At 45.7% G+C, this 25,708-nt stretch overlaps 1 protein-coding gene across 6 annotated transcripts in view; it reads right to left on the reverse strand.

Moving 5' to 3' along the window:
• The window catches only part of SDK1 (sidekick cell adhesion molecule 1), a 536,293-nt gene that overhangs the window by 397,737 nt on the left and 112,848 nt on the right, over positions 1–25,708 (reverse strand). For all 6 annotated transcript variants that reach the window (XM_048493601.1, XM_048493596.1, XM_048493599.1 and 3 more), the window contains 3 exons: positions 18,320–18,479; positions 7,657–7,763; positions 50–197 (listed from right to left, as the gene is read on the reverse strand). In XM_048493601.1, coding sequence (XP_048349558.1) covers positions 50–197; positions 7,657–7,699 — 191 coding nt within the window. In that variant the 5' untranslated portion in view covers positions 7,700–7,763; positions 18,320–18,479. The remainder of the gene's footprint in view (positions 1–49; positions 198–7,656; positions 7,764–18,319; positions 18,480–25,708) is intronic.

The following is a 25,708-nucleotide window of genomic DNA, read 5'->3' on the forward strand; positions in this document are numbered from 1 at the left end:
TATTCTCAATGTAATTGTAATTGTAAGAGTGTAATTGACTGTGACTTACATTCTGCTGCTTGGGATGATCTTGTGGCCATCTCTAAACCAAGTCACTTGCGGTTGCGGGTAGCTAGAGATTTGTGGGAAGCTTAGGATGGCGGCTTGCCCTTGAGGCACCGTTGCCCTCTGGTCGACGTCCAGGAAATCCCCCATGTCTGCAGAGAAAAGTCAGAATGCCAAAAAAAAGTTATTCTCCCAAAGTGTGTCATTTTTTTTTAAGGGTCAGAGAGAAGAATAATTATAGTTTATAGCAGTCATTGGCAACTCTGTAATTAAGCAATAAGATATCGCAGACCTTGTGGTTGTGCTGATGAGAGCAGGTTTGGGGATGTGTAGCGAGGCATAAGGCAAAGCCCAGTGACTCTAGGACACCAAGGAAATGCCTCTGTCAGCACACTGTGGCAGGCTCATTTCCCAGGATAGGCCATCGGCTCCTCCGCCCGGCTCAAAACAGATGGGTTTAAAATGGCAGAGGAGCCTTTGAAATTTTACTGTCTTGTAAGACAGAGCAGTGATGCTAGAAAACTGAGATGAAGACTCAGGCAGGGAAGAGACACCCTGAAGGTGATGAAGTTCAGTTGGGATGTGGAGTCAGAGGAAAGGGTGTGAGACCAGGAAGAGAGTTGCACGGGAGCTCGAAAATGCAGCAGTGGCTGAAAGGGTGGGAAGGACATTGACCGGACTCCTAGAATATTAGAAAGCATGGCCACTTAATTGACAAGGGCTTTATGACAACTCCTCTTCCAAGGATCAAAGGAATTTTGAAGGCAAGTTGGTTCTTTAGTCCAAAGACACCAACCAATAGCTTTCAAAGGGTCTTGGACAGATTGATGGAGGAGAAGTCGATCTACGGCTACCAATCCTGATCCTCCTTGATCTGAGATTGCAAATGCCTTAGCAAACCAGGTGCTTGGGAGTAGCAGCAGCAGCAGAAGGCCATTGCTTTCACATCCTGCCTGTGAGCTCCCAAAGGCATCTGCTGGGCCACTGCGAGTAGCAGAGTGCTGGACTAGATGGGCTCTGGTCTGATCCAGCAGGCTCTTTCTTATGTTCTTAATATTAATGGATAAAAGGGGGAATCAAGGAGGCCATTTTATGACCTCAGTATCAACATTGTCACCACTTTTGTTCAACGGTACATCTTCTTTACATTCACAGCTTAAGAGAGCTGTCCCTTTGAGTCTACGATGGCGTAGACTGCATTCATCCAAGATTGCATTCATCCAGATTGCATTCATCCAAGAGTTCTTAAAGAGCTCAAGCATGAAATTGCTGATCTTCTCACTTTAATATGCAACTTATCCCTGAAATCTGCCTCCATCCCTGAAGACTGGAAGATGGCCAATGTCACACCAATCTTTAAGAAAGGGTCTAGGGGGGGACCCAGGAAATTACAGGTCAGTCAGTTTGACATCTGTTCCTGGTAAATTAGTAGAATCTACCATTAAAGACAAAATTATTAAACATGTAGAAAAGCAAGACCTGCTGAGAAAGAGTCAGCATGGCTTTTGCAGAGCCAAGTTCTGTCTTACAAACTTACTAGAGTTCTTTGAGGGTGTAAACAGGCATGTGGATAAGGGGGAACCAGTGGACATTGTCTACTTGGATTTCCAAAAGGCTTTTGACAAAGTTCCTCACCAGAGACTGTTGAGAAAACTCAGCAATGAAGGAATAAGAGGGGAAGTCCTCCTATGGATTAAAAACTGGTTGAGGAATAGGAAACAAAGGGTGGGTATAAAAGGGAAGTTCTCACAATGGAGAGATGTCGGGAGTGGTGTCCCCCAAGGATCTGTATTGGCACCAGTGCTCTTTAACCTATTCATAAATGACCTGGAAGTAGGGGTGGGTAGCGTGGTGGCCACGTTTGCAGATGATACCAAATTATGTAAGGTGGTCAGAACCACAAAGGATTGCGAAGAGCTCCAAGCGGACCTTGATAGGTGAGTGGGCTAAGAAATGGCAAATGAAGTAAGAAATGGCAAATGTAGCAAAATGCAAAGTGATGCAGATAGGGGCAAAAAATCCAAACTTCACATAGACGCTACAAGGGTCAGTGCTATCAGTCACAGACCAGGAAAGGGATTTGGGCGTCTTAGTTGATAGTTCCATGGGAATGTCAACTCAATGCATGGCAGCTGTGAAAAAGGCAAACTCTATGCTGGGGATCATTAGGAAAGGAATTGATAATAAAACTGCAAGGATTGTCATGCCCTTATATATAAAGAAGCGGTGAAGATGCTGACCGCGCCAGGAATTTTGTGTTCAGTTCTGGTCACCACATCTCAAAAAGGATATCGAAGAGATAGAAAAAGTGCAGAGAAGGGCAACGAGGATGATTGAAGGATTGGAGCACCTTCCTTATGAGGAGAAGCTGCAGCGTTTGGGACTCTTTAGTTTGGAGAGGAGACGTCTGAGGGGATATGATTGAAGCCTATAAAATTATGCATGGGGCAGAAAATGTTGACAGAGAGAAATTTTTCTCTCTTTCTCACAATACTAGAACCAGGGGGCATTCAATGAAAATGCTGGCGGGAAGAATTAGGACTAATAAAAGGAAACACTTCTTCACACAACGTGTGATTGGTGTTTGGAATATGCTGCCACAGGAGGTGGTGATGGCCACTAACCTGGATAGCTTTAAAAAGGACAGATTTATGGAGGAGAAGTCGATCTATGGCTACCAATCTTGATCCTCCTTGATCTCAGATTGCAAATGCCTTAGCAGACCAGGTGGTCAGGAACAGCAGCAGCAGCAGGCCATTGCTTTTACGTCCTGCATGCGAGCTCCCAAAGGCACCTGGTGGGCCACTGCGAGTAGCAGAGTGCTGGACTAGATGGACTCTGGTCTGATCCAGCAGGCTAGTTCTTATGTTCTTATGTTGTGGTTAAGAGCAGGTGCATTCTAATCTGGAGGAACCGGGTTTGATTCCCCGCTCTGCCGCTTGAGCTGTGGAGGCTTATCTGGGGAAATCAGATTAGCCTGTGCACTCCCACACACATCAGCTGGGTGATCTTGGGCTATTCACAGCTTTTCAGAGCTCTCTCAGCCCCACCTAACTCACAGGGTGTTTGTTGTGAGGGGGGAAGGGCAAGGAGATTGTAAACCCCTTTGAGTCTCCTACAGGAGAGAAAGGGGGATATAAATCCAAACTCTTCTTCTTCCCTTGATCAGGAGTTTGTCAGCTGGCCCTACTTCACCCAGTTCGGAGCAGTTCGGGCTCTCCTTGTCTGTTCCTCTTGGACCCCAGTCCTAGTCAGGGCCTCTCTTTTCCTCGAGAGGTGCCTCTGCTCCTCCATTGAGCAAGTTGTCTCCAAGTGAGTCTCTCCCAGCTAGCCTCCTTTCCTTCAGTCCTTCCTCCTCACTCTCAGCTGGGCGTGCCTCCTATCAGGTTCCACCCTGGGGAAGAAGAAGCTGCCTCACCCTCACTGTTTAAAAACTCAGCCAGATTGGCAAAAGACACAGGAGCTAGAGATGTCAGCCTCCAAGTGAGACCTGGGGAATTAGAGGCCACCTACAGATGATGAAGATCTGTTCCCATGGAGAAAATAAAGGCATTGTGCCCCAAACAGTCCTCCCCAGGTTCCATTCTCAAATCTCTAGGAGTTTCCCAGTCTGGGTCTGGCAATCCTAACTGGGGCCTACATATTCAAGGCCCAGGCCATTCACAAAAAAATTATGGTGTGAGGGAGCCATCAAGCTTTGCAGCCACATATATGAACTGCAAAGGATTCTTGCAGTATTTTGAAAGTGGAGTGTTGTTTTATTTTTTAAGAATCATGAGAAGAAATTTTGCAGGTTCCAATATAATTAACACTTACGATTCACAAAAAATCCATATTTTTGTTTAATCAGATTACCTACTTTAAAAGAATTATTGAACCATGCAAGTAGTTCTAATTAACCCCATTGTTACACGAGCGGTTCAGCTTTCATATTTCAGACGATTTCTAATTAAGAATTGTTCGCCAATTCTTGCGTGCCTCTGTTTGCATTAATTTACAACTCAGTTAATTATTTTGGGAGCAGAATATACTGCCGACGCATAGACATTAGCTGAGAATTAAAAATGTTATGCCCTTCTAGGTATACTATGATTTTACGGAATAACATTTCACATTGCAAATGAAAAGGACATAGCATGTAGGTGCCAATTTCCACACTGAATGTGTTATTTAATGGGGAAGAAGATGTGTTGTAAACATGTTGCACTTTACTTATGGAATATAAGACGAATATAAGACTGGTAAGGGAAAAAAATCTGAATATTTAATTACCTTTTTGTCTGATCTAAAAATAGTGAAGCGCCTACACTAGAGTCCAGTTTTATTTATAACATCCTGTGTGGGAGCAAATTTTGAAGTTAGCTGAAAGACCTGTTTATGAGGATACCTAAAGTGACCATCTCTGAGGACCAAACTAGATATTACTGCATCCAAAGTTCTGGTTCAAGGTTGCCCGCCACTTGAGAGAAGAATCGGGCTGTTTAAAAATGTTGCCAACAGCCCAAACCATGTTAAAACTGCAGTGTGGTTGGACCAAGCAACCTTGTCGCCCCCCCGCCCCCCATCCCTGCAATCACCTTTTCAAGTCCCAGGACAGCCCCTCGTAATGGTTGAACTCTTTTCTAAGATGGCATCCTTGGGTCAACCTGAGCTAAATGCCGGGAACAATGCTTAACTGAGATAAACCATTTAGTCCTCAACTAAGTGACCCTCCCTCCATTTAATCCACTAAATGCAATGTACACAGAAGAAGAAGAAGAAGAAGAAGAAGAAGAAGAAGAAGAAGAAGAAGAAGAAGAAGAAGAAGAAGAAGAAGAAGAAGAAGAAGAAGAAGAAGAAGAGTTGGCTTTATATCCCCCCCCCTCTCCTGTAAGGAGATTCAAAGGGGCTTTCAAGCTCCTTTCCTTTTCCCCCTCACAACAAACACCTTGTGAGGTAGGTGGGGCTGAGAGAGCTCCGAAGAACTCTGACTAGTCCAAGGTCACCCTGCTGGTGTGAGTTGGAGTGCACAAGCTAATCTGGTTCCCCGGATAAGCCTCCACAGCTCAAGTGGCAGAGCAGGGAATCAAACCCAGTTCTCCAGATTAGAGTGCACCTGCTCTTAACCACTACGCCACAGAAGTTACATAAGGGTTATCTCTGCTGAGAATTGCTCTGTAATCCTGTAGGGAACTCCTATTGCAAACGGAGAGGAAACAGAGCAGCACCTTGGGTTCAGGGTCAGATTTTGGTATCTTGAACTTGGTTAAGAGATGCCCCTCACACCCCTGAACCAGCCCAGCTTGCTGTTGGCTAGTCCACGGAAACGTGGGGTGACTCCATAGCCAAGTCAACTTTCTCCCCAGGATGCGCTGGATAATAACTGCAGGACAGAAGTGGAAATGAACAGCTAACTGTAAGAGTTAATGGCTGCCTGGTCATTTTGCACCCTCTTAGACTATCATTCTTGATGCTAACGCTAATGTTAAGCAGCGGGGGGGGGGGGGATAAGTTCAGCACATTTTTTGTGTACGATACATCTCTCCTCCGTTTAATCGCTTCCTTGTAAATGCTCATGTCTAATAAAGAATTCCATTCACTGACTTCATCTTCCTGCCATTTATCAAATGACAGTCACTGCAGCTGACCTTCCAAGTTAAGTGCCCCCAGGAACAATAATCAAAGCCTCAGACAGAGACGTGTGGGGTATAAACAAATACCGAAACTTCATTTCGCTTGTGACAGTTCCACTTTCTTTTCTAGAGGCAGGGAATACGGAAGGGGTGGGCAGAGCTTCCTGTCAACGTGTCAGGGATCGAGCGTTAGCGTCTTCGCTCTTAGGGGAGCATCTCTGAATCCTTCCTCAGTAAAAATGTGAACATTTTCAAATTCTCCAGAACTCTGGATCAGGCTGGTAGTTTTTAAAAAAGTAAAAGGTATTTCAGTCCACGAACCTAGGGGCGGTCAGTTTCAGGCACCCTAGGATTTCTGGGAGGAACAAAAGAAAAACCCACATAGCCCCCAATATCATGCATAGAAACCATATTGCGTGGTTTTTTAAATTGCTCCCCACCCATCCCTATTTTTAAAGATCCAGATTTATTTAGAGTTCTGGAGAACCTGAAAGCTGGCATACAGTTTTTCTGTCGTTTTGGGTGACTGTTTTGGGGTGATTTTGTTTTTGGACTAATACGGCTATCCGGAACTGTCATCTATCTACAAAGACTAATTTAGAAACAATCAAACTCACAACATAAAAGAAACTCACTTTTTAAAAAAATATTCCTTGACAAATTTAATCTAAATTAAAAAAAAAAGTTTTAAGAAACGGTCCCAGTTATGTTTCCTGGACGATGTAATTATTACATAGAGGCAGATGGGAAATCCAGTCCTATTTTACCATTCTAATCAGGTAGCATTTATAATTGAAAAAAATCCACACACACAGGCAGATGAAAGTCAAGCATCGAATCACAGGTCATGTTTGACAGTTCCTCCAATGTGAAGTCTGGATATATAAGCCCTCCAGGAGTTGGCTTGCTTGGTCTTTGACTTTGGATTGTAAGATGCTTGGCTATCAACCAACTGATTGATTTTCAGGTATGAGTATGCTGGACTTAAAAGTTGACATCTGCTTTAGTCCCTTTGTGTGAGCATACTTAAAAGCTTCTCGGGTTCTCCACAATAACAGGACCCTTCTCATCCTGGGTGTTCTAGCCTGCCATCCATTTTGTAGCTTTCTTTGAGAAGAAGAAGAAGAGTTTGGATTTATATCCCATCTTTCTCTCCTGTAAGGAGATTCAAAGGGGCTTACAAGCTCCTTTCCCTTCCCCCGCCCCACAACAAACACCCTGTGAGGTGGGTGGGGCTGAGAGAGCTCCAAAGAACTATGACTAGCCCAAGGTCACCCAGCAGGAATGTGCTGGAGTGCAGAAGCTAATTTGGTTCACCAGATAAGCCTCCACAGCTCAAGTGGCAGAGCGGGGAATCAAACCTGATTCTCCAGATTAGAGTGCACCTGCTCTTAACTATTACACCAAGCTGGATGAATGAAAGAAACAGATACCAGGTAGGATTAGTCATGCTTGCTGGGGAGGAAGTAGAGCCTGAAACTGGTATAACCTCTTCTATTTCAGGGATAGCAGAACAGGTCTGCACCAGTGGACAAACCTAACAGTCAGCAGTCTTCCCATTTAGGGAGGGTTTAAAAAAATGGGTTTGCTGGGCGCCCGATTCAATTTTAAACTTGTATTAACCACTGTTTTAAATGGGGAGCTAGTAATTTATTTATATTGGATCTTAATTGTTTAGTTTTGATTGTACTTAGCCGAATTGTGGTTTAACTTTGTTGTACGCCGCCCAGAGCCCTTCGGGGATAGGGCGGGATATAAAACTAAACAATCAATCAATCAATCAATCAATCAATCAATCAATAAAAAAGCTAGCTCAGGGGTCTGCAACCTGCCACCTGCCAATTGGCCATGCTGGCAAGGGCTGATGGGAATTGTAGTCCATGAACATCTGGAGAGCCACAGGTTGCAGACCCCTGAGTTAGAATATGCTCACCCAGGGAAAAAAAAAACTCAGGAAATTTTGTTAGGGAATTTCTGAACAAATACCATGTATACATACATGCAACTTGGACTTCTGATTTTCTTTGCAAAAGTGCCCCCATTCTGTTCCTCACCACACACTGATAAAAGCCAGCATCAGATCTTCGCAAGGAAGGGATGACATATCTGTAAGATACAAAGAGTCACAGTTATAACATAAAGCAGTGGTGCTCATTCAGTGGCTCGGGTGCCACGTGTGGCTGTTTGATAATGCCACCAGAACCAGTTTTAAAACAGTTATATGCATAGGAAGCTTGCGTCTTAGCCACTCCAAACAATGCTGGTTTCTACTACCTGTTGTTACTTTTTACACAGTGTACTGCACCTTTATCAGTGGATAAATGACGATTCCCCAGCTATGTTACAGTTCTGTTTAATGTGATATCCCATGCTGGACAGAAGCAATAATTATATAACATTCCATATATGAGAAAAATATATAAACATACAGAATTGTGCACTTCCTGCCACTCAACATTCCTTCATCAACAGGGCACGGGAAAATAGTGAGGTAGCACTCTCTCCTGGTTCCTTCCACGTTGAGATTTGGCTCCATTTTGTCGTTCAAACTGGAGTGGGGCTTCTTTGAGCATTCGCATGACATCGTCCCCTGATCAGGATTTTCACTAATTTATCCCCATCCTTAAAGCTTCAAACGTAAGCTGTGGTATCAAATATTTTCAACAGAAGAAGAAGAGTTTTGGATTTATATCCCCCTTTCTCTCCAGTAGGGAAACTCAAAGGGGCTTACAAACTCCTTTCCCTTCCCCCCCACAACAAACACACTGTGAGGTAGGTGGGGCTGAGAGAGCTCCGAGAAGCTGTGACTAGCCCAAGGTCACCCAGCTGGCGTGTGTGGGAGTGCACAGGCTAATCGGAATTCCACAGATAAGCCTCCACAGCTCAGACGGCAGAGCTGGGAATCAAACCCGGTTCCTCCAGATTAGATACATGAGCTCTTAACCTCCTACGCCACTGCTGCTCCTTCAACGTATGCTGCTGCAAACGAAGAGCATTTGCAGGGCACGTGGGATGAGGTTTTGCAAATCGCCTCCCACACCAGCCCCATTTTCCTTGCTTCACATCTGCTGAAGTCACACACACACCCCACACACACATGCACAATTAGAGGCTTAAGAACACTGCACATTGCTATATCACAGCAATTGTTGGTTTCCTCTCTTTTTAGAAGTCCCCAAAGTCTTCTGGTGGTGTGGCGGGTATGCAGGGAAAACCCATGTGGACATTTAGTTACCACTGCAAATGTGTCTGCATTCAAAGAAGCAATGAATTCCAGCTGTGCCATTTATTCTCTAGAAGAAGACAGATATTCATGCAACCTTTTTTAAAAAAAACCTACAGAATAACAAACTTTACATCACAATGCTATTCAGCACTATGTTCTGAACAGTGAAAAATAAAAATCTTGGCTCATACACAGTTAGATCTTGGCACATACACAGACTTGACAGGCTTATTACTAAATATGTAACTACTAAGAAGACCACACAAACATGACTATATAAAATTCCTGAGCCACAGTTTGGCCATCTCTCCTGTATGTTCAGCACACTGCAAATATCACTTAGCCTAGTAATTGTTCTAGCTCCTTCATTATATGTTTCTTCTGATTAGTTTAATTAGCTGGCGGAAGTATCTTTAAAGTGAATAAAACATCTGACTAATCTTGGAAATCAGCTTTTAAAAATATAAAATCAGATTATACATTCCCCGGAGTCACGTTTGGAAGGGTTTTATAACACAATCATTGAATCTTCAAGAAAAGAAGGATTTTAATCTTTCATTTCAACTGGAGCAGAAGAAAAGCCTTCACGTGTGTGTCATTTTTATACACAAACAGAATAACAAACTGAATTTTGCGCCATGAGACCTCTGAGGGGTATATCAGGAACGCCGCTTCACATGCAGACATCTAAGCCCCGTTTAGCTGAAGCAAGCCGCTAGTGGTTTATGTTGTTAGCTTGCTCCTGAACATCTGTGGGCATTGTGCTACTGGTTCACCATAGCTGGTTTGGTTGCAGCTGGATTTTTCCTAGTGTACACCTGACAATCCAGTTGCAAATGGTTGCTGTAACCCAACAACCAACACTGAGCCACTCCAGTGTCAGAGAACATCCTGCCTAAAAGGACTTGCTATGAGAGACAAAAAAGCACAATATTTTGCAAAATCCCCAGGAAAACTTTGCCCTGAGCATTAACTAGTCGCTGATTCCCCACACCACACCACCACCACCCGCAAATTGATAGTTTTGCTTTCCCCGTGAGAGTGGGGTCATTTTGTAGGCAGAAGAGGAAAAAAGGAATGTTCGTTGTCTGGATGCCAGAAGGGCACTTAAAGTTTTTTTGCAGATCTGAGCAAGTAATTTAGGAAAATGGACAATTTGCTTGGAGCAGAACAGCTTGGAAGAATCCAGCTTCTTTAGAAAGTCAGAAGATGGATAATACATCACTGTATGACTCAGAGTACAATGAAAACCATGAAAATGGGGGTTTGGGGGGGTTGGCTCTGGAACATAAATGATCAATTTGTCACAACAGAGCTGCTTAGGTATCTGAAGTCAAAACTTGGACGGTGCAAAAACCTCTAGGTCAGGATACAGTCACTGAACTTTTAACAAAATAGAAATAAGAAAAATCCAAATAACAGCTTTGATTAAACTATGTTCCTGAACCTAGAGGCATTCTCTTCAATAGTGGGATGTATTCCATGCCTAAAATCCTGAATATGCGTGGAAAGCATAGCGGGTTTTGTGGTTATCAAAAACCATGGGATTTCTGGTAATGTTCTTGAATATCTATTTTTATTTAAAGTTGAAATGTCCATGAAAGACAAACTACACTCTAATTTGGAACCTATATATACTAAGGTGACCAGATTTTAACATTGGTAAAGTGGGACACCATTGACCGATTGGGGGGGGGGGGGGGCGTTCTTGATAAAAAATTTGGTCTATATGGAGCAAATATAGGGTTGCCATAAACTTGAAGACACTTGGCTGCACGTAATGCACACAAAGATCAAATCAAACCTGAATCCTTTCTAGCAGCTAAAAATGACCAAGCTGAAGCTATTGACTTTGGCCATATCATGAAAAGACGAGACTCAGTGGAAAAGACAATAATACTAGGAAAGGCAAAAGGCAACAGGAAAAGAAGACCCAGCATGAAGAAGAGAAGAAGAAGAAGTGTTTGGATTTATATCCCCCCTTTCTCTCCTATAGGAGATTCAAAGGGGCTTACAATCTCCTTGCCCTTCCTACCCCCCACAACAAACACCCTGTGATGTAGGTGGGGCTGAGAGAGCTCAGAAGAGCTGTGACTAGCCCAAGGTCACCCAGCTGGCGTGTGTGGGAGTGCCCAGGCTAATCTGAATTCCCCAGATAAGCCTCCACAACTCAAGCGGCAGAGCTGGGAATCAAACCTGGTTCCTCCAGATCAGAGTGGTTGCAGCTTGGTGAGATGAATTAACTCTAAAAAGGAAGCCAGGATCTCCTTCTCTTCCCTCCACCTTCTCTCAAAGAAGGAGGAAACAGCGCCAGCGACATGCCTGGTGCACTGGAGCCTGGCTAGGCAGGAGCCCCAAGCAGCAGCCCCCTTAGCCTCAACCTCTTCCTTGTGCTTGAGGCAGCTGCCCACCTCCCTTGAGCCTTGTCGGAAAGACAGGAATAGGAAAACCATGGACTATATTCCAGGAAGGGATTCTGTTTTGAGCATCACCACAGATCTAGTTAAGTGAAAAGATTGGTGAGATTATTTCACAATCCAAACAAAGCACTGCTTTATACGCTAAAGGTGCTTTTGTAGTGATGAACAAAATACTGATATTACACCAAGCCTGCAAGGTCCAAGAATAGGGGTCCATGTGACATTTCTGGCCAAAATGAGACCTTCTATCACCACCCACCCCTCTTCATTACACCACCACCTTGCCTCAGCCTATTTCTGGCCTTAACATCTCAACAAGATGGAGGCTCTTCCCTTGCTCATTGGACATTCCCTTTCTGTTTCCCACTCTGACTTGTGGGAAACCCAGCAGCCTTTTCGCCATGGAATCAGACATAAACAAGTGTGTGTGTGTGTGTGTGTGGGTGGGGGGGGGGGATATCTAACAAGGCCAGAAGGGCCATGGAAATGAAAGGGGGAGGGAAGATAGAGGCGAGAAATAAAGAGAGGTAGGTACAGTGGTAGGATTCAAATAATTTAACAACTGGTTGTTTACAAGCACAATTTTAACAACTGGTTCTGCTAAAGTGGTGTGAACCTGCTGAATCCCATCACTGGTGGAACAGGTTGGGGTATGCAGGGAAAATGGGAGCTGATAAAGCAGAATTATTAAAACCCAGAGGTCCTATTACACCTTGCCCTATTACACCTCTTTGCTCTGGCTGACCTACACTCCTGCGGTCCCAGCTACATGCACTGTTGTGTGTATGCTGCAGAGAGAGGCTTGAGAGTAGGGCCTCTTCTACACATGCAAAATAATGCACTTTTGATCCACTATCAATGCATTTTGCAGCTGTACGGAATAGCAAAATCAACTTTCAAACAATTGTGAAAGTGGATTGAAAGTGTATTATTCTGCAAGTGTGGAAGCAGCCTAGATTAAGGAGACATGGGGCTAGTGAGTGAGGGGCACATGAGTGGGTGCTAAGGGACGCATGCACAGCGCAAGCAAGGAGAGGTCAGCTAGGAGGGCTGCTGCAACTCTGAGTAGAACAGCTTTTTTGGAGTCTTTGGAACACAGCTGCAGTGAAGACCCAGCAGGGAAACTTTGCCCAATGGTTGCAGCTTGATGAATTTTTATTTCAACATAAGCTTTTGTGGACTAGAGCCCACTTCTTCAGGACCAATGAATGGCTCCTCTGAAAACTGCCATTTGATGTAGGAAACATGAAGAGCTAAAGCAGTGGGGTAAATGAACTAGGAAACAAAAGGTGATCTGGTACACCCTAGTCTTGTCAGATCTTGAAGAAGAAGAGTTTGGATTTATAGCTCACTGTAAGGAGACTCAAGGTGACTTACAAGCTCCTCTCCCTCCCTCTACCACAACAGACACCTTGTGAGGAAGTGGGGCTGAGAGAGTTCTGAGATAACTGTAAATAGTCCAAGGTCACCCAGCAGAGATGTAGGAGTGTGGAAACACATCTGTGGTTCACCAGATAAGCCTCTGCCACTCCCAGCAGGTGGAGGAGTGTGAATCAAACACGTTTCTCTAGATTGAAGGCCACCTGTTCTTAACCACTACAGCGCTGGCTCAGCAGGAAGCTAAGCTTGGGGGGTGTGTACTTGGAAGGGAGACCACCAAGGAAGACTCTGCAGAGCAAGGCAAGCCACCTCTGCTTCTCACATGCCTAAAAAGCATACCAGGAATTGCTTCTCACATACCTAAAAAGCACCTCCAGTAAAACCCACTTTAAACAGCATCACTTTCAATGGTGTTTAAACTTGGGAGCCCAGATTCTTCTTTTAAATCCTCCTTAAAAGGAGAATCACAAGTCTACTGAATAAAACAACATTGAAAGTGATAATCATTAAGAGATGGATTCTCCCTCACCCTGAAACAGCAACTGGGGACCTCAGATTCTCCCTTTAAAATCCATGCCGAAGGGGGTGGATTTAAAAGGAGAATCTGGAAGAATTTGAGGGCTATCTGCTGTCAGGGATGCAATTGTTAAGCTAGCAGCACCAAACTTTCAGGGTATCTTTAGGAGACTCTCCTGATGATACCACCCAGGTTTGGTGAAGTTTGATTCAGGGGATCCAAAGTTATGGACCCACAAAAGGTGTAGCCTTCATCTCCTATTAGCTCTACGACCCAAAAAAATTTTTTTTTGCACCAGGTCATTTCTAAATCATAATCACATTATAGAAAAATGCCCCAACTCACAAATCTGAACACAGCAATTGGCCATGCCACACAGCAGAAATAAAATTTTAGACATTTTCAAAATGCTTTTTTACAATGTTTTTTTACTGTGAAGACAGTGCATTAGAGAGTAATTTTAGAATCCTAATGGATCCTCATGGATCTGACTGGTTTTTTCATTTGGTCACCCACTTGTTGTGTTCAGACATGTGCCAAAGGGTTTGTTCTGTGATGGTGTGGTTTAGGGCAACAAAGGGAAAAAACCAGAGCAGATCCATGAGGATCCATGGTTTCAAACAGGTTTGGGCTGCTGCTATGCCGCAGTGTGGGAGGAGGGATTGTTCTGTTCAGTCAGGTGTTAAATGGCTTGTTCTGTGATGTGGTTGTGGTTTTGGGGCAACCAAGGGAAAAACCAAAGACATGAGAGGATCCATGGTTTCAAGCAGGTTTTGGGCTACTGCTATACTTGCGCAGTGGGAGGATTGTTGTGTTCAGTCAGGTGTTAAATGGCTTTGTTCTGTGATGGTTGTGGTTTTGGGGGCAACCAAGGGGAAAAACACCAGTCAGATCCATGTTTTTCAAACAGGTTTTTGGGCCACTACAGCACCACAGAATTGGGATGCGTGATTGTTTAGGTGCTGCCTGGTCTATATAGTTTTATGGTGGTTTCATTTCATTCCAATCAAAAATTCATATGAATTCACGAGGATCTGTTTGAAATCATCTGGATCTTGCTCGTTTTTGCACTAGTGTATACGGAGCATGGGATGTGAGTGATTGTTGTGTTCAGGGGTTGTGGCTAACGGCTTGGGTTGTGAGTTGCTGGTAATTTATTGGTGATTAAGTGAGGAAATCAGGAGGATCCATGGGGATCCATGCTTTTTAAGCACATTTTTATGCCACTGCGGCGCCACGGAGCGTGAGATGTGTGATTGTTTTATGCAGACATGTGGCTAAGGGCTTGAGCTGTGATGTGGTGGTGCTTTTGGGGTGACTTAGTGCAAAAATTATGAGGATCCGGGAGAATCCATGATGATGTTTCTCAAACAGGTTTTTGTGATACTACTGTGTGTTGCCAGAGCATTGGGATGGGTGATTGTTTTTGATGCTGCCTGTCGTCTAAGGGCTGCTCTACAGTTTCATGGTGATTTCATTTCTTTCCAATGGAAAAATCATATGAATTCCATGAGGATCCATCTGGATCCGACTTTTACCTTTTTCCACCTGGAAGCTGTAGGGGACTGAACAGAGGCTAACTCAAGGGCGATAGAAAGGCTTCACTTCCAGAAAAACAGAAGATGCATCCCAAAGGCAAAAGAAAAAGTTCCCTGTTAGTGGTGGGTGCTTTTCACAGAAAAGCTTTATTGAAATACCCCAAGAAACCAGAGGAAAGGACCCTCAGATAGTGGGGGGGGGGGGGGGGATTAGTTAAGCTTTTAAGAATGAAAGCGAGGGAAGCCTATCAAGGAGAACAGAATATCAATGTTTTTGGGAATTCCGCAAAACAAATAAAATTATGAAATTTCTTTTTCCAAAAGCGTGTCTCACCAATGAGGGCATCCTGGAATTTCTTTTTGGCTGCTCTCCACAAACACTACGTGCTAATGCCTCCCCCCTGCACCATTTCGCTAAAGTGGGAACTGGTGATAGCTAGGCAAGAGAGTGTACACTCATGCCCAAAATGTTGCCCCAGCTTGCAGGAAACCTGACAGTCACTATGCCAAAGCAGCCACTGGTCAATCCATTCCCAAGAGAAAGGGGACTTCTGCGATTCATTTCTCTGAGGGGTGATTGAAGGGAGCACCTGAGATCACCACTAGCAAAGACAGAGCCCCTCACATGTGCCATCCTCCCTGCCCAACCAAAAGTTTCACCCATGCTGGCCCATGTGAAATCCCGCCCACAGCTGGCTTCTTATAAGAACCCATCATCACTGGGGAGGGGAAGCAGGTGAAAGGGAAAGAGATTGGAAAATTGACTAAAAAAAAGAAAAGCCACCGGGTCTTTCAAGGAAGACCACCCAAAGTTCCCATTCATACTTTGGAGGAGAGAGAGCCCCTCCCAGCTGTTCCAGGAGTGCCCTTACCTGAGCAGCTGATCTGAAGGAAAGGAGTAAGCCCAGGAGCGGCTGGGACTGCGCCCGACAGGGGCTCCTGGCTCAGCTCTTTAAATCCCCCCTTCCCAGCTGGTCCAGCAAGGGCACGCGGTGGAAGGACTGCCACTACCGGAGCCGGAGGCGCTTCATCCCACACCCGAAAGCCCGGCTCCCTGTTCAGCGCTTGGGAGAAAGGAGGAGGATCTAGCTCGCACGCCTCCTGACAGATGGACTACAGAGCAGAAGTGGGAGGTTTGAGACTGTGGTGGGGGGAGGCAAAGGGTGAGGGGAGGAGAGAGGCAGCTCAAGCAAGGAGACCCGGAGTTCCTCTCCTTCTCCCTGCCTGCCACGCGGGCCGGCTACGCGCTGGATTTTCCCTCCCTGGATCGGTTCTTCAGCGCGTGCTCGAAGTGCGCAGCCCCAGCAGAATGGCTGAGGGCACAAGTGACAAACGGAGTTTCTGTTTCGCGGGACCTGCTGCTGCGAGTCAGGAGGCAAACTCAGAGCATGTGACTCTCCACTCACATGCCCCCCACGTGACTCGGAGCTTCGATGCATCCAGGAAGAGGAGGCAAGGAGCGCCCCAGAATGCAGTGCGGGAGCCCTTCAACAAAAATCGGGACTTTTTAAACTCGCAGCGTGACGCGGGAGGAATTGTTGGAAATCGGGACCGTCCCACGGAAAGCGGGTCACCTGGTCACACTAATATATACTGAACTTCATGCTCAAATGTGATACATGACGATAATGATTCCTCTGCTTTCTATAACAGCCAACATGGTGTAGTGGTTAAGAGCAGGGGCACTCTAATCTGGAGAACTGGGTTTGAGCCCCTCCTCTGCGGAGGCTTATCTGGGGAACCAGATTAGCTTGTGCACTCCAACACATGCCAGCTGGGTGACCTTGGGCTAGCCACAGTTCTTCGGAGCTCTCTCAACCCCCCCCCCCCCAACTCACAGGGTGTTTGTTGTGGGGGTGGGGAAGGGAAAGGAGTTTGTAAGGCCCTTTGTGTCTCCTTACAGGAGATAAAGGGGGGATATAAATCCAAACTACTACTACTCCTCTTCCTCTTCTCTTGTGTGGTCTTTAAAGAAGCAGAAGTGCCACAATTCTTCCTTACTAGATGGATGGCTCAGGTCAGCCTGATTGATCTTGGAAGCTAAGCAGTGTTGGCCCTAGTTCGCACTTGGATGGGAGACTGGCAAGGAAGAAGAGGGTTGTTGGCAGAATCAGGCCATGGGAAACTTCTGAATGCCTCTTGTCTTGAAAACCCAACGGGGTCATCATAAATCAGCAGCAACTTGGTGCTTTCCACCACCACTGTGTGCTTGCACTATCAAAAGTCACAGGAAGTTGGGACAGGGAGGCACCCCAAAGCAAGGCACTCCATAATGCCTCACTGACTTCCAAACTGGTCACTGCACATTACAGAAGAGGACCAGAGAAAATGCTGTTATCATCACAGGCCCCTTCATGATGTGCCCCTGATGAAGGACCAGGAGTCATCTTAGCACCGATCCAAGGCTTGTAGCCTGGGTGGAGTTCTCCATCCTAGGTAAGCAATGGGAGTATTATTTCTAAGCTCTCACCTTATAGGATATCTGTACAGAGATAAGGGAAGTTTATTCAAATATTAACTTTTAGCTGATATTAATATTAACTTTTCGCTGTGGCTTTCCGTGCAGCCTGATTATTCTGATCTCTGTGTCTTCATTCTAGGAGTGCAATTATTAGTTACTTGTTTAGAATGCAAACCACTTCCTATGACAGCCAGTGGCAAAATTCCAACTGATTTTAAACACAGGATTTTGTGTTTAGTCTTCTATACAGAAAAACACACACAAATATTTTAGTATGCTGCTTGCCCACAAGATTAGAGTAAGGCCAAATTTAGCATGCCCAACATTGTTCTGCGACAAAAACAAAGATAACTTTTGTTTCTGCAATAACTTCATCCTAATGAATAAATGTAATTCCCTGCATCTAAAATATAAAAAAAACAAAGAAGGAAAAAGCAGAGATCATCTTGGTTTGTAGCAAGCAATTAAAAATAAATAATAGACCCTGAAATATTCATAGCAACATATTTATTCAGAGTTTATTGTAAATTTTGATTAGCTTTCCAAGCACATTCCAAGCACATGTTCCAAGATAAATGCTTCAAGGGCTGGAAACAAGTTAATCAAACCTTAAGCAAAATAAATATGCCTTTCATTATGACCCAAGAATCTTGAGTACTATGCTTTGGCAAAACTTATCAGCCTGTACTCAAACAGGGCTTTTTTCTGTAGGGCAACCTAGGATTCTGAATGGGCTTGCCTCTTGTTTACTGCACATGCAGAATAATCCACTTCCAATGCACTTTGCATTTTACTGTGCAGAATAGCAAAATCCACTTGCAACCAATGGTGAAAGTGGATTAAAAGTGCCTTATTCTGCGTGTGCGGAAGGGGCCTTGATGAGGCATCTGTGGTTGTGGGAAAGTCCACAGAAACCAGAAACCCCACCTTGCTAGTGCAAAAGGGCTTGAATTAAAGGCATGGACTTTGAAACACCTAACTTTTAAACGACAACAGTACTGTCAGCCCATTGTGTCATTTTGTGATGTAACAACAACATGCCCTAAACCAAACTGAGAATCGCCTGTCCACGAAGCTCTGACAATTCAAAATTAAAATCAACACTCCAAGAGCCATTTACTTGTATTTGCTGGAGAAGGCAGTCACTTCGACGTCATTATGCAGCCACTTAAATTCCAAAGGCCAGCTTCCTTCTGCCAGGCATGTCAGCACGAGACGGTTCCCTTCAAGATGAATCTGGGGCAGACCCGGCTCCGTCTTGAAATAGGGTGCGACGTCATCTGAAACAGAAGACAGGAAACAAGGTCAAAATAACGTTGCAAAAGTGATTTATTGCTTCTGAGGAGAGACCACCTAAGCACTGGGACGTGTTTGCGGTCTGCGAGGTGGCTGTGAAAGTTGGTCTTGGAATACACTGTTTGACTGAAGCTGAAAGGTTTTGCATTTAACTGACACCATTCTCTCAAGCTCTTTCAGATAAATGGCTGGATATACAGAAATAAGAAATCAACGTTCTTGATATTCCCAGTTGCTATACACAGATTTTCCATGTGCATACGTGCATACGTACAGCTGAACAGCTGAACAACAAGAAGACAAACATAATGACTACCAGAGAATGATTCGGCTTTAAGGTGGACAACAAGGAAATTGAAATTGCCCAAGACTTTCTATTCTTGGCTCCACCATCAACCAAAAGGGAGACTGCAACCAAGAAATCAAAAGGTGACAGGCTAAGCTGGGGATGCCCGGAGGTGGGCAGAGTACTGAGTCCAAAGCAACTATAGAACAGTGGCAAAGGAAATAAGGTGGTCATTAATTAGAGAAAGATCAGAGAAAGAAGGTTTTGGGTTAATACGATACTGGCAGGAACTTTGTTTTTGCATGGTGGATAGTTCAGGGCTGGAGAAGGGAACGCTCTCCAATGCAGGGGCATTATCTTCTCTTAATCTTTTTAGGAAGAGTTGAGGAAGGTACTTTGCAAGTCCAGACGAGCCTTGACTGTGTCCTTGTGGGTACACTAGTCCATGCAGAGAATGGGCTCCCCATTTTGGCACAGCACTGCTAGGCACCCCAAGGGTTGGCAGGATGGATTCTTTAAACCAGGGGTCGGGAACGTGCGGCTCGGGAGCCGCATGCGGCTCCCCCGCCCCTGCACAGCGGCTCCGGACACAACACAGCTGTCCGGGAGCAGGGACTCTCCCCTCCCCAGACCTCACAGAGGTCAGCCCCCGACCGCGGGCGCTCCGGCAAGTGAAAGCGCCATGGAGACGGCTGGCGGCAGCCCTCCTCCTTCTGCTAAGGTCGGCAGAAGCAGGGGAGCGGCAGGCGGCTACCGAGCCTGGCCCCAGCCAGCAAAGGAATGGGACCAGAGGGAGGACAGGGCCGCTGGCGGCGGCATGGCGTGGAGCCCATAGACTTGGCCGAATTGGCCAGGGCAGCGGGCGGCAAGGGGAGCCGCGCCCGCTCAGCGGGACGACGGCCACAGCCGTAGAGGGCACCAGCAGGCGCTGGAACTGCTGCCCGGACGGGCGAGGAGGAGGGAAGCATGAGGAGGAACCCAACGCCCAGATGGGACCGAGGTGACAGCGGCGTGGCGTGGAGGCAACAGACTTGGTCCGAATCGGCCAGGGCGGTGTAGGCGACAGGGGAAGAGGTAGCCAGCGCAGCGGGACGAAGCGACCACAGCTCCCACAGAGGGCACCAGCAGGCACTGGGACAGACGCCTGGACAGGCAAAAGGAAGGGAGGAAAGCAGGAGGAGGAACCGCGCCCAGGCGGGGCCGAGGTGGAGAGGACTTGGCAAGCTCTGGAGAGAATAAAAGGTGGAGGGCTGCTGCGGAAGAGGGCAGTGTACTGGAGTAGCGAGACAAAGAGGGGAGAAGGACATGAGGGACGGGGAGAAGAGGGAAAAAAAAAGAGCGAGGAATTAGAATGGCGGAAAACGGAGGAGAAGGTGGTGCCAGGGAAAGTCAGAAAGAGGACAAAAGCAGGGAGGGAGCACTCAGAGGTCCTGGTGTCCCAAGCCTCACCCCAGCTCCCCAGGCAAGCTGTGGCCCCAATGGCTCCCCACAACGGGCGTACGGCTGCAGCCGCTGGAGCCATCCACTACAAAAAAGGATTCCCTCCGCATCTTCTCTCCCTCCAGTGCACGCGCCCACAAGGCTCCACCCTTTCCCCACACACCCCCACAGAAAATGTTCAAAATGTGTTCTCTATGCAAATAAAATACAATTTTCTCTATAGCACCTCATGGACTCCACAAGCAACACACTACAACTGTCTACTCAATACAAATGTAAAGGCAAAAAAAACCATATACAGGGCTATCCTCATTTCAAATGTCAAAAAGTATCTGTGGCTCCAAGTGCCCTCCCCTCCGTGGAAAATGGGTCCAAATGGCTCCTTGGGTGATAAAGGTTCCCGACCCCTGCTTTAAACTGTTCTTAAATCAGAGCCCCCACCCATCCACCATGGGTCAGTCTGGTAACAACGCAGGGACCCTGGAACCATCTCATGGGATTAAAAATAACAATTTCTCCAGTATGCTACAATCAATGGCTGAGCCTGGCTGAGCTCTTGCAATGGGAAATGACGACATCTTCTAGCGAAGCTGTACATAACTTCCAATAATGCCTGCTTTTTATTCTACATTCCGTTTGACAAAATTTTTACAATTTACTGTATTTGAAGTTCTGATCTCAAATATAGTTATATCTTACATGCCCTCCAGGCCAATTTTTTTTTCCAGCAGTCAGATCTTCTTCCTCTTGCATCCGCGAGAATTAAATCCAGTTCATTAAACTCTCTTTAGAAAGTTAGGAAAGTAAGCCCAGATGAAATGATTATCACAGCAGGACATGTCTCAGGATAAATGAAGAATTTTGATAGGAAAGAGAGCAGCGCTGGGAAAAAAAACATCCTGCGGAACGGCAAGATTAATGTGCCTTTCAATGCTGTCTTTAACCAAACTGTTTTAAAATGACATTTCTTCTTTCTCTTTTAAATCAGCAGTGGGGTTTGGGATGGGAGAGTTTTAATAAAGTGCAAGGGTCAGATATGGTTATGAATCTCTCATCCACCTGTGGATCAAAGTGTCTGGGTGGTGGCAGAGATGACACCATGCCCCCCCTTCTTCTCAGTTTCCCACAGGGTCAAGCCCATCAACCATCAGGGCTACTGGGGTGACCAAGGAGCCTTGTGAAGAGCAGTACACCAGCCAGCTGATCAACAGCAGCTGGTCCTTTAAGGCTTGGGTGCCCACTGACAGCTGGCCCTCTGATAGCCAGTGATGTGACAGTCACCTGTTGAGAAGCTCCACTCTGAGGCTGGAGAAGGAAGGCAATGGGGCAGAGGATGCCGAAGAGTTGCTATTGTTCTCACAAGCTGGGCCACACCCTTGGAAGGCTTCTGGGTCCAGGGAGGCAACTGAGCATGCCCAAGTCCTGGCTGAGGCTTGAGGTTAGAAGCCAATGAGGACAGATCACCTTTGGCGCCCAGCTCAGAAGGGAGTACAGGTGGATTAGGGTGGGACTCAAACCTGACCAAATGAAAGGAATGGCTGATCAGCCCAATTAAGCCCTGGTGCATGACAACTGGGTCTGGGCTTTCTACACAAAGCTGCTGCCAAATTCCTACAAGAGGGAGCTGTAGATTCAAATAGGAAGACTCAACTTTGCCCCCCCTCAAAACAACAACCAATACTACTTAATTCCCACTGTTTCAAAACACCCATTCCCACTGTTCCAAAACACGCAGTTCCCCCTCCCCCAGAGGAGACAAGATAACAGGATTCCCTCAGAAGCAGGAACGCACCTGGGAGCTCACTTTCAAGGAGAAAGAAGAGGCGTTGTTTGGATTTACATCCCGCTTTTCTTAACCAGAAGGAATCCCAAAGCGGCTTGCAAACTCCTTTCCCTTCCTCTTCCCACAACAACAGTGAGGTAGGTGGGGCTGAGAGAGTCCAGAGACAACCGTGACCCAGTGTCACCCAGCAGGCTCCATGTGTAGGAGCAGGGAAACAAATCCAGTTCAGCAGATTAGAGCCCGCCACTCATGGGGAGGAGCAGGGAATCAAACCCAGTTCTCCAGGTTGTAGCCCCCAACTCTTAACCTCTCTTAAACAGCCCCATTTGCCCTGGTCTTCCACTACTGATCAGAGTAGTCTGTGTTTGCTTTGCACTGAACAACAACAACAAAAACACACACAAGGGATCATTTGTACACAGGAAGAGAAAGGCGCCTGCAAGCCCCTTGTACTTGGGAGAGAAAGATGGGATATAAATCCAAACTCTTCTTCTTCTTGGAGTGTTGTGGGGTTTCCAGGTTTGGTCACTTTCACCTCAGTGAGTCACGTTTCTTATGGAAATATTCAAGAATCAACTAGGAATGCCTTCAAACAATACATGAACCTCACAAAGCAAGCTGAAAGGGCTTAAGCCCCAGTTTATATGGTTGGGAACCAATTGTGCTGTGGTAGCAGTGGAGGGCCACACTGCTATTAGGGGTACCCACACTGGCAGGAAGAAATGCTGGTGTCCCACCACCCCACAGCTCTGCGGCAGGAAATTATAGAGTCATGACAGAATGTTTAAACCTTTTCCTCTTTCAGCCTTTCTAATTTCTGCTTTGCGATCACTTTGTTTTTTTGTACTGCTAAGAATTTCAGAAATATCTATAAGTCCAGGCACGTCACTACATTGTTCCAATAAATCTTCTAATAAAATTAATTGCATTGATACCGGAACATTTTACATTAAAACACGAGACACATCTTTGCATCTCACAAGAAAATAATACCGGATAAAATTAAACTTGAATGAAATATTACTTTGTAACTACTTAATGCATTAACAAGTTCATAATAAACAGCGCCGAACATAAAAGAATAAAGTTTGAAGGGATTAATGTTTCATCCTTCTTCATTTGGGACTCGATGTTTGGAGACAATAGTGTTACCACAATATTTTTAACAATTTAATTACAGTGATAGAACTGCATCATAATTTCCATTTTGAATTTTTTTTTTTTAAAAAAAGCATTCAATTGCAAAGCACAATGTGGGACTACGTTAAAATTAATATTCCTGGGATTAAAGAAGTACAAATGCTCGGTTTCCAAGCTAGTAAGAATTCATGAACACAGAGGAGAAAGGTTGATGTGATTATAACATGGAAACAGTACATGTTTTACAGTAAGCTGTGACAGTGGATCCTGACAAATTTTTACGGCACAAACGTTCACGCATAATGTCATGAGCAACAGCACAGAAATGATCTGCTGATATAGCTGGTTCTGGTAGGTTTTCTGGGCTGTGTGGCTGTGGTCTGGTGGATCTTGTAGCTCCACCAGACCACGGCCACACAGCCCGGAAAACCCACCAGAATCAGTTGAATCTGGCCATGAAAGTCTTCGACAATACATTGCTGATATAGCGTTCAACATGCATGTCGATAAGGAGGGCAATCACGGCAAGTTCTGCCGCTTATCACGTTTGTGTTGAAGTTTTCATCATCCCTAATTATGTTTTCACTTTTGCAATTAGCCCATTTCAGTAGGGAATCACGTGGGCTGCAAAGCAGCTCCTTGAAGGAGGAAAATAATGGGGTGGGGGTGGGGGGAATGCTGCCAGGAGACAGCATGGCTTCACTTCTGGGAAACACCTGCAAGTGGTATCAGTCTGGTCTAAGAATTGCCAGACACTCTGATTTTGCCACAGAGAGGTCACTTCTAGCTTTACATCACACCATCACCTGACTTGGTGCCCACCTCAGACTCATGCCAACTGACAGTCACTGGCTGGCAACGCTGTTCCATGCCCCTGTTGGTAGGACAAGAAAACCTCTGGAAGAGGGAGAAGCAGACAGGCTGAGAACTCTGCAGTGAACAGAAGGTGAACCGAAAGGTGTCCAAAAGGTGAACACATTCTCCACAGCTACGATCCTATCATTTCCTTCTGTATGTCAGTCAGGTTTGTCTCAGGGTCCTCTCAAACCAGTAAGGATGCCCAGCGTGTGGAAAAACAACTGGTGGAGTAAAATCATCAGCCCACTTTCTTTTTCCTTAAGAAAAATCTGCATATGGGGTTGCCATGTTGGGGACAGGAGATCTCTACACACACCCCAGCAGACTTTGCCTGTTAGCACTCTAGCAGCCAGCAGGAGAAAGAAGACAAACTTTAAATGCTGCCAGCAGTAGCATGACATTACTTCCAGGGAAACTGAGGATTGACATCAGTCCTCTGTAACAATTGCAAAAAAAATAATAACAATCTAGATTCAAATTCCCACACAGTCATGGAAGCTTGCTGGGTTACCGTGGCCAGCCACATACTTTCAGCTGAACCTACCTGATAATAAAATGGGGGAGGAGAGAGGGTTGTAAGCCACTTTGGGTATCCACTGGGGAGAACAGTGGGGTATGAATGAAGTAAATAAAGAAGTCATCGGTAATGTCACAAACCTCAACTTGAAACTCTGGCAAGAACAAGGGTCCCAGGCAGTACAAAGCTGCTTCCCACATGGCCAACAGAACACATCATCTTTTGGCACAAATTACCGCCGATAGCGTGGCGTAGTGGTTAAGAACAGGTGCACTCTAATCTGGAGAACCAAGTTTGATTCCCCGCTCTGCCACTTGAGCTGTGGAGGCTCATCTGAGGAACCAGATTAGCTTGTGCGCTCCAACACACATCAGCTGGGTGACCCTGGACTTGTCACAAGTCTTTGGAGCCCACTCAGCCCCACCAACCCCTCAGGGTGCTTTTGGGGGGGAGGGAAAGGAGATTGTAAGCCCCTTTGAGTCTCCTTACAGGAGAGAAAGGAGCCATGTGGCATAGTGGTTAAGTGCTTGCACTGCCACTCACATGGTCAGGAGTTCGAGTCCCCTGTGGGTCAGATATCCTGGTAGCTGGCTCATGGTCAACTCAGCCATCCATCCATTTCTTGGTTGGTAAATGAGTACCTAGCTCATAGCTAGGGGGTAAAGAATAGCTGGGGAAAGCAATGGCAAACTACCGCACAAAGAGGCTTGCCTATAAAATCACTGCTCACAGTGGTACCCCAGGGTCGAACACAACTGAAGGAGAAACTGTACCTTTACGGGAGAGAAAGGGGGAATATAAATCCAAACTCTTCTTCTTCTCCATAGCTGGAGAACAGTGACTTCCAAGGCTAGATTCCAGTATGGCCACTCACAGACAAAAGCTGTGCCAGCAATTCCTAAGCTATATTCCCCATTTCCGTGATCCCAGCTGTCGGGATGCTGGTGAACACCTGCCCTGAGAGGTGAATTGATATAATTCAAGTGGCACAGCGAGAAAACGCTCCTCCAAATCCAATCTTCTCCAAACCTAAAATTTAATAGACCTATGAGAACATTTTTAAAAAGGGCATCACATGCTTGACAAGCTACCCTGATGATCTGTAAGATTTAAGCCCCTTCCTGAAACTGCCCCCGTTTCAACTTTGATTCTCATGGTTAGCACACACTGTGAGTCTACAAATTAAATG

The sequence above is a fragment of the Sphaerodactylus townsendi genome, linkage group LG04 (assembly GCF_021028975.2).
Source record: "Sphaerodactylus townsendi isolate TG3544 linkage group LG04, MPM_Stown_v2.3, whole genome shotgun sequence".
Taxonomy (NCBI): Eukaryota; Metazoa; Chordata; class Lepidosauria; order Squamata; family Sphaerodactylidae; genus Sphaerodactylus; species Sphaerodactylus townsendi.